At 34.2% G+C, this 13,613-nt stretch overlaps 1 protein-coding gene across 1 annotated transcript in view; it reads left to right on the plus strand.

Moving 5' to 3' along the window:
• Positions 1-13,613, plus strand: part of LOC113499606 (LIM domain only protein 7) — a gene marked incomplete at its 5' end in the record, with an annotated part of 46,423 nt that overhangs the window by 3,312 nt on the left and 29,498 nt on the right. The window contains one exon of the mRNA XM_026880122.1: positions 4,261-4,400. Coding sequence (XP_026735923.1) covers positions 4,261-4,400 — 140 coding nt within the window. The remainder of the gene's footprint in view (positions 1-4,260; positions 4,401-13,613) is intronic.

The raw sequence follows: 13,613 nt of genomic DNA on the forward strand, positions 1-13,613 counted from the left end.
GACCTAAGACTGGCTAAGACCATATTATTTACAAGTGTTTATTTTATTCAGTTCCTGTGTAATACTTACGATAACTTCACAACTAATATTAGCTGATGTGCACTGTTACTGTCCATCAATTCTAATTACGAACAATTTCCAATCATTTAAAAAACGCCGCGTCTAACGTCGCCGTTTCCCAAGTTTTTCATGCAATTACTCCGATGACAGATTCCTCTGTGAACATTTGAGGCATCTCATAATTACGCAGAATGTGGCCGCCATTTTGCCGGCCATTACCTCGATCGGCACGTAACAAAACAATAACAAAGCTCACACTGGCACCGGAAGTTGCGTGCATGCCTCCGCCGTCGACTTCCGCCGGGTAATGAGCCGCCCTTTATACGACTCGACTATCTTCACTTTTGTTTGTTTTTGTAGGACCACTAGTTTTTGTTGCCAATTAAAGATGTCTAACTAGTGTCTCGTTTGTAATACATACATTTTCTAGATCATTAATATTAGCTTCGTTGGTGTTGTCCTTTTATGGGAAAGCCCTTTCTTCGTGTAAAATATACTAGTTACGTTTATTTCTATCTGTTGGCCGTTTCCTTATTAGTGAGAATACATTTAACGTTTACTGCATATCAGATTTTCGTATGTAAATAATGCTTCTTTAAATTTTTTGTGGTTCTGAGAATTGGACATTGTACATGTCCATCCCTTCAATGTGCAATTCTTGTAATCGCGCAGCTTTTTGCTCCCAACAGTCCCTTACAAAAATCCCGTCAGATCGGATAACTCCAGAAATTCCTTACAGCAAGTTAAAAATAAACCGACCAATCGGCATACCAATATACTAATTTTGAAGGAATTCCAAACAAGAACATTTTCTTACATTTTAGTTTTTAGCATTCACTGTTATTGCTGTCATTATATAGATTAGCCGAGATTAGCCGTCGTTAAGCTGCCAAGAGAGTTGCGCAACTGGTGTGCGATTTAAAAATATCTGTATTTCCTAGCAACTACTCAATAATAGGTCTATTAAGTTCTAGGCACCTTCCAGTTCGGTGGAAATTAGAAGCTGACGCGAACTCACGGAAGTGATCTCATTTTTGACATCTTGACGTCTAACCCCTTCATTGAATATTTATATCGACTCTTTAATTAAAGTAATTTATTTATCTATTCGTTTGTATAAGGAACTAAGATTTCTCAACCTGTTTGAATGTTAAATAAAATAAAGGCTATTTTTATTATTATTGTGGAAAAATCCATCAACAAAATATTGTCGTAGAAAGGAAGAAGTCGTCCATTTTTGACAAAAATAAAAAATATTTTTAATCCCTGAAAGATTTTAGTAAAAGATTTTTACTTCTCGAAATCTGTTACTTGGCCACCATATAATTCAACACATATCTTTTAAAAACCTATCATTTCTCTATTTTTATTTAATTTTTATTCTCCTGCTCACAAAATTTTACCCTCGTTCAAAAAACACTAAATGAGACTCTCCTCCTCTCCAAATATTTGTCCTTATTAATTTATAATCTCCAAATATGATACTAATAACGACTTATTCCCCTCTACGTTCACTACTTACACCACACTAAATAGTAGAGATGCGCCGAATAGTGGTTTCACCGAATAACCGAATGCCGAATACTATTCGGTTTAAAGTTTACCGAACCGAATATTCGGCCGAACTATTCGGTTCAAAATTTTATTACAATTTTTTTATTTTAATTTATTAGTAAACAGGTTTCAACATGTCATTACTTGCCGCCCGCAAGATCAAACATTAAAAAAAAATGTTATTTTTTAAGTTTTAACTGTTTAGTTTCAGAAATTAATATTACCAGCTTTTCGCCCACGGCTTCGCCCGCGTCGAGGTCGGTTATATCGCGTTTGCAAGAGAACTCTTCAAAAGTCCGGGATAAAAACTATCCTATGTTCTTTCTCAAGGTCAACTCTATCTCTGTACCAAATTTCATTAAAATCAGTTTGGTGGTTTAGACGTGAAAGCGTAACAGACGGACAGAAAGAGTTACTTTCGCATTTATAATATTATAGTATGGATTTTTATCTTGTTCTATGGTTGAAATATTTTGTTTGGAGGTCTAAAAGTATAATTTATGATTAAAGACTGATTAAAGCGTTTTTAAAATTAAAATAAATATTGACTAGAAAGTTGTAAGTAAAGTGTTGTTGTTTAAGAAATAAATACGTTGATTTTTGGCTAAAAATAAACACTGAGTTAAAGTATTTTTGAACTCAACAATTTTTTTATAGTATTCCGTAGACTTATAACAGAATTAGTTATATCTTTTAGTTCTACATCGGGTAATGTGGCGGAAAAAAAAGAACCGAATATATTCGGCACCAAACCGAATAATTCGGCCGAATACGAATAGTGAAAAAATTGCCGAATACGCCGAATACCGAATACCGAATAGTTATTCGGCGCATCTCTACTAAATAGCTACGTTTAACTCCAGCAGCGGCAAGCGAAATTGAGAAAAAAACCTTCGCTACTGGCGCACGCGATGTTTGACATGCCTTCGAGATCCATCCACTCTCTATCGAGAACTGGTCATGTACCTACAGGCATTACAATTAATACACTGATATATGAACATGTGTGTTGCTGGTATGGTTGGTCAGGTCAGATATTGAAGTATTCTGGGCTACTGCTCCAGATTGAAGAATTACGGGTACTGGGAAACATTAGGTTCACGAATATATTTATTTGTGAGTTTATAACTTAACAATTAAGTTATTTTTTCTATTTACATTCCCTTTACAAGCAAGTCGTATTACAAACTACTAACATTAACGATAAAAGAAAATGCTTAAATGATTGCAACTTCAAGACGTAATTTAAAATAGTCACCCTCGTAAATTAGTGCTAAGTTCGAATTTACAGTTGTCTTTTGTATACACAGGCTGGTACATAGTCAAATCAAATCAAAATCCATTTACACAGACAGTTCTTTGTATTGCCCACCCTTCCTAAGTGTTCGGTAGTTTTTCGATTTACTTTTAAACTCTTTCTGTTTTTGAATCAATTTATTTTTAATACTTTAATTAATAACTTTAAAGGGTAAACGTGCAGGATAACAATCTCGCTTCTCATTATCACGTCACCGGTGTCCACTTTGGCCAGACGCAGAGAGCGTGACTAAACGTCATATTAATTGCAGAGAAACTGTTTATACACTTACCATTCTAGAATTAATTATCAATAAATACACTACAGTTACCTATAGAAGTGATTCATGGTTTCGTGCATAACCATGTTTGTGATCGAGACTCGTGTCAATATTATGCTTGGCTTCAACTTCGTGTAAACTGATCATCAATTCGCACATGTGTACTGGTAAATAGAAATTCATTTATTATTTTTCAAAATCGTCAAATCGTTTAGTGACCGTTTAAAAAAAACAAAAGCAAGAAGTTCTTATTTCAAGTAAACAAGGCAATTCAAAAGGTTTAAATGAATGACTGTACTTGCGTCCCAGCGATATTAAATACAAATTACAAAAAAATAGAGTATTTAAAAAATGTAGATGCTCATCAATATACCTATGTCACGCCTACCTCACGAGCATGTTAAATAATGCGGATGAGAGTGAATTCAGCGAAAGTTGTACAGAAATGTCAGAACGGTAACAGCGAGCAGTGGAAAGCCGTGACCTTCGGGGAGCAGCCGTGACTCCATTTAAATCAGTAAACAGTAGATATCTGATGAAACCCCGCGCTACTAATTAGGTTAAAGATCAGCTATGCATCCGTAATCCGCATCAGTGAACAGTCCTCGCTCGGGAAAACCGGCCGATACTTTGTAGTTCTAATTGTTTGTTGGACATGGAGGAAAAAATACGGAATTTGCGCCAGAAAATTCGGGATGTAAGTTTTCCTATCGTGTATTAATTAGTGTCGGAGGCTTACTGGGTTCGATTAAAATAGATTTTTATCTGCAATTAATATTTGATTATGCAGTTCTGTTGTTTTGTGCTTATCAATTGATCAATTTACAGTTCAGCTGGTTGATAAACGCCTCAATTTTTATGTTTTACATATATCCCAACTTGTATATTAAATCGGTGTTTATCCTTTTATTAGATTATACGTAAACTAAAGCAAGGCTTCCGATAAAAAGCTCTGATAAATACGCTCTAATATAGATTTTTTCACTTTGTCCAGCCAATACTTTTCTTGGACCCATTAAACTTCAGGACAAGACACTTAATAATCATCGGTGTCATCTCTTGTTCCCAGAACCTGGACAACTGGAAGTCGTCGCGGCGGAAGCGCGTGGAGCACATCATCGAGCGCTGCGTGGAGGTGCGCCGCATGGAGCACGAGCCGAGCCAGCCGCGCGCCAAGTCCAAGACCTTCAACGAGATGCTTGAAGAACGGTACGTACTTATTACTACACTTACCAATTTAACATTCAACTAGCTTAAATTAAACTTAAGAATAAACAGAAGATCTTTGACAGCACGTATAGGTAGATGATGGGCCTTAAAAAAGGGGTACGGATAGTTGAGTGATGGTGGTCACCACGCCAAACGCATTGCCGTGTCGCAGGTTACGTCTCCGCTTAGGGCAAGCATTGGATCCACGAGTGCTTGTTGAATGTGTGTGAAACCTCCGCGATGCAAGGTTGAATTCCGTAGTGATGAAGTCAAACAAAATCAATTAATCGAAACGACCCTTTCAAGTATTGGCGAATTTCCGATGGTTGGTTTCGGTGGTTATGATTTTCAGCACACGATACCATACTGCAAATAAAAACTCCAATTACAAATTTAGAAACAAATTTAAATGGCTCATTTTAGCTTTAAATAGACTGCTTCATACTATGATGTGTGGTTTAATGCCAAAGGGCCTTATAAATAGAAATCAAAATATAAAAACAACGAAATCTCTTGTCTACTCACTGCAAAACCTGAAAAACCTAACGAACTAAAGAATTCACTTCTGTGTAACTATTTATTGATAACTAACATGTACATAGATATTACCATTTAATATTCAAACAATAAATTCTCACGTTAAACAGTTCTCATGACATTGCATCACAAATATAACATTAATATAATAACGTATGTCTGTTTCTCAATGTACATAGTATCTTCTATTGGTAATTCTTTGCCTCGCCGATACTAAACTGTATAATTATTTAATTTGTTATTATTTATAGTTGCGAGACAACCAAGAACGTGATTATCTGACAATAATTATATTAATGTAACTTGTGTTGATGTGAAAATGTTTATTGTAGGCATAATTATTAAAAGTATTTTTATTTTGAAATTGTATTTTTTCGATTAGGTCTAAACTCTGCATTTGAGCAGAAAGAAGACTGTATTTGGAGAAAATCTATATCTATACTAATATATAAAGCTGAAGAGTTTGTTTGTTTGTTTGTTTGTTTGAACGCGCTAATCTCAGAAACTACTGGTCCAAATTGAAAAATCTTTTTTGTGTTGAATAGTCCATTTATCGAAGAAGGCTTTAGGCTATAAACCATCACGCTGCGACTAATAGGAGCGAAGATATAATGAAAAATGTGGAAAAACAGGGTAGGTATAAATCATAACTTATATCTTCTAACCACGGGGACGAAGTCGCGGGCAACAGCTAGTGTAGATATATTTAGATAGGAGAACTAGAAACAGATATTTAAAATATTTCGTTTTAATTTACGATGCCCCACTGATTTTATTACTATTTTTTCGCTGTTGATATACATAGTTAATATTCATGATTCAGGTAATTAAGAAAACCACTTTTTAGTACATTTATGAGTGATTTTCTACTAAAATACTAACGCGTTTGTGTGAACAGAATTAAAGTATACTTAGTACAAAAAATATTATCTGTTAACAATGTAATCAGCTTACAAGTTTTTAATGTCATTTAGAGACTACCAAATTCTATAATATTAAATATTTTTCAAACATTTTTGGAATAATTCTATGATAATGAGTAAAAAAGATAAATGATTGTATGTGGTATTGAACCAAAAATAAATGAATAAGGAAGTGAAACACTGAACCCCAGAACATTACCAAAACCGTGTTTACCGACATCAAAACATCTTTGTTTTACGCATTTTTTTTTCTCAAACTACCATTTAATGGCGCCATAAAAATACTGGCCAGAAACTCGCACTATAAAAAAATTACCACACTTTTGAGTAATATCACAGTGACACTGCAATATCAACCTTAAATGCTAAAAGTTACAGCTTAAAATACAAATCCCATTCAAACAAATTTACAGTTCGAAATAAGTATAAGATTCTCAAATTTCGACTTAATTTAGTGTACTTTTAAGGTTGTTTTTTGAATAGCGAGCAGTACACGTGTTACATTCGTAGGAACTAGAGTTGTGGTAGTAAGCTTATCGATTCGCAATGCTTGTAATGTAATATCGATGTCATTGACTCGATATACGGTGTTGTATTGCTTCGGTTATTTTAACTCGACTCGGATTTAAAGCGGTTTACTTGACCATCTGGTGGGTTGTTTTAACTATAATATGTGTCAGGAGTATTTCTTAAGTAGTAAATTAGGGCGCCATTTGAAATGTTTTGGTAGATAAAAGTCGAGTTAATTTTACCAATAAGTGAAAGATTCTCATAGTCATAAAAATCCCTAATTCACTAATTGCTATAACTAAAAGTTACCTAACTATGCCCATAAACTTATGAACACTGATCTAAAACTAATGGCACAGCGAACGTAGCCTTTAATTAAAATATCGAGTAGAATAAAATTGTTCCATTGCTTCCTCACTGACAGCTCTAATCAAAATCATCTGTCGAAAACCAGCAATGGATACCATTCAAGTCAGTCCCTCGTAATCTGCTCTCAGTATATAAGAAATACTGTTTGAATCCAGGTCAGTCGGCGAATTGATTGTTTCGGCAGTTTTAAAATCAATTTGAGGGATCCGGTTAATTTTAACTATGAGAATGTAGACTGTTATATCGTTAACCGTGTGGTCACGTGGGAATCTGTTAGGTAATGCAATCCAATCGCGCCATAGGTCAGTTCAATTAAAATTGTATTGCTCGATATAAGGTAGGAAAATATTCTGATAGTCATCTATGATAGTTAAGTTGATGACAAATTAAGATAATTGATATTTTATAAGGAAAATTTTGAACATTATATTAGGAATATTTTTTCACAAGATACTTGTTGTATAAGAATTAAAACTTTTAGAATTAATTAAAGAAAGAAGGATCAAAATACAATACCCTATACAAAACAAAAAAACACCCAAAAAACAAACCAAATTCTATTATTGACACCCACAATAAGAAACCTTACAAACGAAGTAATTCAACACTTTAATTATAAATCCAATCTAAACTCTTTCCCCCAAAGGAAATCGTGTTTGGTGTGTGACTCGGTGTCGGTTACACGTCCGTCTCGGTCGGCGAACAGGGCGCGTTTGATCGGGTTACATCGATGCGTGCGCCGCGCGCCGGCGCAGTGTGCAGCAACGCGTGGCATTAGTACCACTAATTAGTGTTAGGATTAGTTTGATTCATGTTCCGTTGTTTTTAGGAATAATTGTAATTATATCTTTCATTTTCTTTTGGTAAATTTGCTTCATGTGTCTGTCTCAGTAATCGATTAGTAAGCTCATAATTCAAGACATATTTTCCCACAGCTGGGCAAAGTCCAGCTTTCCAACAATCTCAGTGTAACTTAGTATACATATTAAGCCTTTTTAGTTCCCTTTCTAGCCAAAGACTTTCCTTCATTGCCTCTATCCACCTAAGTGCCTCCCTGTCGTCCTGTCAATACCCAAAAAAGGCTGCATATGAAGCCCACCATCTCTATTATGGTCTTCCTGATTTAAACCAAGAATTCAATTGTAATTTCTTTGCTGGTTCTTCTCCATTAGAATGATTTTTGCATTTATATTAACGTTTCAAAAGTACTTTAAAAATATCTAAATAACCAATTTAAACATGCTGATATAAATCAACAATTAAACCATCAAAAAATACTACAAATATTTACGACAGTCAAATACAAATCGCGTAATACAATCAATGGTCTATAAAAATCAATATCTTTATCAGCATGTCAATTATAATCAGTCTCATCGGTGATTACAACATAATTGTAACAACGTTTAACATGAATCAATTTATTAGGATTGTGTAACAATAATATCTATCGAAAACTAATTTGTATCAATCAGCTGATCCAGTTACGTAAAGATTTAGTTTATTACTCTTCCGGCTTGTTTCAATGCGATTAAATAATTTGATCGTTGCTAAAATGAAGGCTAAATATTTGTAGTAAGCAACTAGACAAATATTAATAACACGCTGTAGAGCGTGGGTCCGCCTTCTACAAATCGGTATAAAGCCAGTGGTTTCTGCGTGATAGGACAGATATCCATACATCCATACACACTTTCGCGTCTATAATATAAATAGGATAAATGACAAAGAAAATAAACTTGATTTCTGTTTTTATGATTCGGATGATGATCTTAAAGCTAACCTTATTTAGCTCAATTTCAAAAAAGGGTCTGTTTGTTCGTTACCTCTCTCGTCATTATTTCTGCTGACCGCTTCAGAAATAAGTAAGCGTGAAACAGCACACTTAATAACAAAACACAAGCGAATATTTGTCGAAGCAGCTCTGTTGATCGTTCGCGTATTATTGGCATGTAGAGTTTGTAAACCGAGGATGTTTGCGCAGCGGCTCTGCGCATAACACACGTTCATAGCTTTGAAAATCAACGCTAAATACTTTACAGCAGATTGCTTTATTCTTATAGAGTTTATGCGGTATTATTTAAATGTTTTTTGTTAAAGATGTACACGCAGTAAATTGTAATATTGTCTTTATTTTTGTAGTTTATTTAATTAAGATTATACAATGTTGAAATATTCTCTTTATGCAAGGAAGTCTGTAGCCAGCTACAGGACATCCTATCGGCTGGTATTAATATAAAATTATACTTTATATTATAACCACAGTATTCCTTCCAACTTATTTTACTGATAAGTACAATATTTGCTCAAAAAAAAGCACTGACAATCAATACTTTAATTATATTGAGAAGCCCGTCTAAATCCTTTCGAATATTCAAATAATCTTGCTTTTTACCAAGTTTCTTACTTTTAAATGATAACTATAATTGATATGAAAGCTACTTACAATATACATTATAAAAACGTGTCCTTAGCCTTACCCTACATCTCGCTATTACATCAGACGTTACAGTTCAAGCACTCGTATCGTAATACGTAACAACTACTTGCAACAGTAACACTTGTCATAATTATGTAAAAAGAGGTTGTTTCATTAATTATTTTATCATGTCCTTATACTCTAGTTTACTGAGACTCTTATTATGAAATGGTAGATATACAAACTTTTTAGAAAAAATGTTTTTATTTATTTATTTCGTTTTGGAAGACCAACAGCATTTACAAAAACATCATAAAAAGCAAGTTTAGCAGCATACAGCCAATTACAGGTCCTCGCTATTAAACTATTGTATAATGTTATTAGATTAATGTGTTTTGGTATCTTAGTAAAGGTTCCATTATAAAATCGATTTCTTAAGTAATGTATTATAATAATATGTGTAGTTAGCCGTATGTCATCAGATATTACAGAGTCATATTATCAAATACATAGTACAAATAATCAACTACGTTGATTTGTAAATATATAGCAATTACGTCACTCAGTCTGTGTAAACGGAGAAAATTACTGTCAATTGAGTTATAGCCTGAATTTTAGTCAAATAGACTAAAAGATGACTGGTTAATCTATCTCAGGAGATAGAGAAAAAAGGTATGTTGCCAATCGACAAATAGCTTACCTATTTCTCGAGCTGTTAAACTAATCATAGGTCCCCTTACTCACCACGACTTATGTATTACTTATAAAAAAGAAGAACAGAATAAGTTTTAAAGAGGAATTACATGGACCAACTGCAAAAAAAGAAGTGCCAACATATGAGGAAGTAATACAGATGTCTCAGACTCGATAAATATGGAAAGATTAAATTTGAGGTTGAATTATGGATAATTATAAATTGTTGGTGGTCTACCACCGCCTCCTAAAGTTTCTTTATTGTGGATGCGAGACAGATAAACGGCAGTCGTATTAGACCTCCAGTATGTCAGAGCATACAGTCTATAATAATAACCATCAAAACCTATTTGAAGACGACACACGTAATTGTCGACACTCGTCATCAAAATTACAAACGAATTTAAAATAAATTACACCTTTCTAACGAAACGCGACTGAAATCACGGAACCTTACGCAATTTATATCATTAAAGTGTCAATAATTTTGACATTTCATACCGTAATAAAAGTATTGGCAGAACACCTACTTGACTGTAGAAATATATATCCGTATCATTTGGGTACCCTTCCGTAGTTGCAATAGGAGATTGATTACTGAAAGTTGTGGTTTGAACCTATATTTATTAACAAATTCTTTTGAACCTATGTAAATGTGGTGTGATTTAAACGTGTTTTAAAACCGCGTGATACGTTTTATTATGTCCTCACAAAAGTTCATTTTCTTATTTTTTTTTTGTTGCACCGACAAAGCATATTTCCAATACAAGTGCCAACAATAAACTCACCTAATCCACATACTCTTAACCAAACAATATTAATTCCAAAAAAAAAATTAAAATTAAAATTGCTTACATTCGGAGTTAACTTACTGTTTCATACTTTTATTATATTCAAGAGTCACACGAAACATTCGTCGTCAGTTAAAATGACGTGTGTTAGTTAAAATCTTAGTTAAAACACGTAACAGTAAAGAGACCACAGCCACGTGTAACAAGATCTCTGCTTTTCCCTTTTTATTGACACCATAACCGCATCCTTTGGGGTTCTGTGAACTAGATGTGTTTGAGTTCTATTTGTTACTTAAATCTATTTTAAAATTAATGTCCCCAGGTATCAAATCACACAATTGTAACTAAGCGAGTTTGTGAGTAGATAAGTTTACTATGACTTCACGGTCAAATGCGTAATCAATTTTGAGAAAAAATGATATTCAGTTAGCTGAAATCCTGGACTAGCACGTAGGCTTTTACTCCAGGGTAATTCTCGCGGGCGAAAAACCTCGTCAACAGCTAGTAGCATCTGTATCGTTTAATAATACGTGATTTCATAATATTTCAGCTGCATCATGACGACCAATCAAAATATCAATAAAATTGTTACATTTAAGATAATTTACTGCCGTTATAACACGAAACTTGGTTGATACAATGAGATAATGACCATTTATATGACGAAACACTTTTCCTTTCGATACAAGTCGTTGCCCCAAACATCACTCTCCTGACAATATCGAGAGCACTTGCGATATCTATCTGTTAATTCCACTCTTTTTCACAAACACGCCACTTGAGGAAAATTGTGAAATTCAACTGTCGTGAGCCCGATGACACAGATTATTGTATCAAGATTTCGATCTGAAACCCAATTTAGCTGCAACTCCAACCCAATACAATTGACTAAGAAACGAGAGATCACGATAAAATTGACTGTAACAACAGCTTTGACAAATGATTATCATCTTTACAGTGTCGCAATAGAATCAGTTTTGTAATGCACGTCATAATAATTGGTTTGGATAAATAAGTATTGCAACGGTTTACGATATTTCGCTTTAGATTATGTGTTTGTTCATAATTAAGGATTATTTAGTATCAATTTAGTTTTGCGTAAATTTTCTCGCTTCGATCGATTTGAAATGTTATTATCTGAATTCTGAGTAAAGAAAACTGAAATGCTCATTTTAAATTTAGATATCTCGTCTGCAATATCATCGAAGCACGAAATGGGGATTGTTTATCACTTTCGATGTTATGTGATATTAATATCACTGCTGAAAGATCTACACGCACTCATACGAGCAAAAATTAACTGAAAATAAAAGAAAGGAAAAATCTGCTTACAAAATCCCACGGACTATTTGATCTTGGCCTGTAATAATTGTTCGGTAGAAAGTTCAAGCGATGCACGACCACGATTGACGGACTAAAGACCATCTGCCCGTCACACTGACGTGGACTGCGCATGTCAGACTTAAATGGATCTAAGGACCGCAGTGGAAGTTCAGAGGGAATACTAGGAGCAAGATTTGCACAATGTTTTTAAAAGAAATTTTTGATATTGTGCATTTTGAAAATTGATATATGTGGTTTAATATACAAAATATCGTTGTGTGCGATAATACCATGGTACGAAATTCGTGGACATTTCGTATTTTTTATAACATACATACCAATTAATTATTACATTATCAGTTACATTATACAATGTAATACATTAACAATTGTTATAAAACGCTGGTCCCTTAAATTAAAGATTAATTATTACTTCAACAAAAGCACATTTATGAAAACACAGCTCAAATTTCCCCCACCAAAACTCCTACTAAACAGAATAATTTTATGCAAAAATGTTATCTGTTAGTTCTGAGATCACTTTCTAAGCAAACACTATCATTACGGCGCTGCTCCAGGGGCGTAAGCACTGTAATTGTGATGCCGGGCACCTCGGGACATGCCACTTTCACAAGTGCAATACCCCTGTTTCCTTTATATAAATGATTTAAGTAAAGCTTGTTTATTATTAACACCTTTGTGATTTCGTCTGAGCCAAAATTCTGCTATTTATAATGGCCAATGAATTAATGGAAATTGGATTATTAATTGGATAATTTCCACTATTCCTATTACTCTAAGCATTTTTCACTTTTGTTCAATTTCCAATTATTGTGTTGCTTAAGAGAATAGAAATAGTTTCAAATTTAATCCAATTGCCATTTATTCATCGGCCATTGTAATAACAGAAGCGAGGCGCTGGTCTTTTGATACTAAGTTTCGTAAGATTTAAGCCGTGGTCCTTCGTGCCTATGTGGAGGTTAAGCATGTACATAGATGAATAGGTCGTGAATTAAACGGGCTTTAAATCAGTAGGTATGTAGGCTTATTAGTTGGCGCCTAAAGAGTATCTGCGCAGTTTATTACCCATTATGTTTTATAGGAATGACGGCTCGGAATGTGCGACTAGAGACGTAATATTATAATTATTTTAGTTAATAACATCGTTGTTTAATATTATAATAAGATTATTGTATATTGATCTTCTGTTTTAGTAAAACTAAGACAATTACAAATGTTTGCTTAAATATTCTTATTAAAACTTTCATTATACCAGTCCACATAAATCGGCGTTCAGCTAACAAAACAAACCATCCATGTATTCTCAATAAGTTATCTATTTCTCTGGCATCCCACGATCCCGGCAAACACGGGAACATGCTGCACGTTACATAGAGTTCTTACCCGCGATCCCCCATAAACCATGGGCACCATGGCATTGCGGGCCACGGCTCGCCAGCATGGTGTTATGATAGTACGCCTTATACGAACGCGTACACACCATATTTGGATTCAGTTTATGGCGAACAAGTCACGGGAATAAGCGATTTCTGATTCCTCAAATGACCGAAACAATAGCTTACAAATTTGTAAGAACCGATTTTAAAGCCTTGATTGCTTTTAATTGCTCTCCATGTTTTCATGTTAC

The sequence above is a fragment of the Trichoplusia ni genome, chromosome 12 (assembly GCF_003590095.1).
Source record: "Trichoplusia ni isolate ovarian cell line Hi5 chromosome 12, tn1, whole genome shotgun sequence".
Classification (NCBI taxonomy): Eukaryota; Metazoa; Arthropoda; class Insecta; order Lepidoptera; family Noctuidae; genus Trichoplusia; species Trichoplusia ni.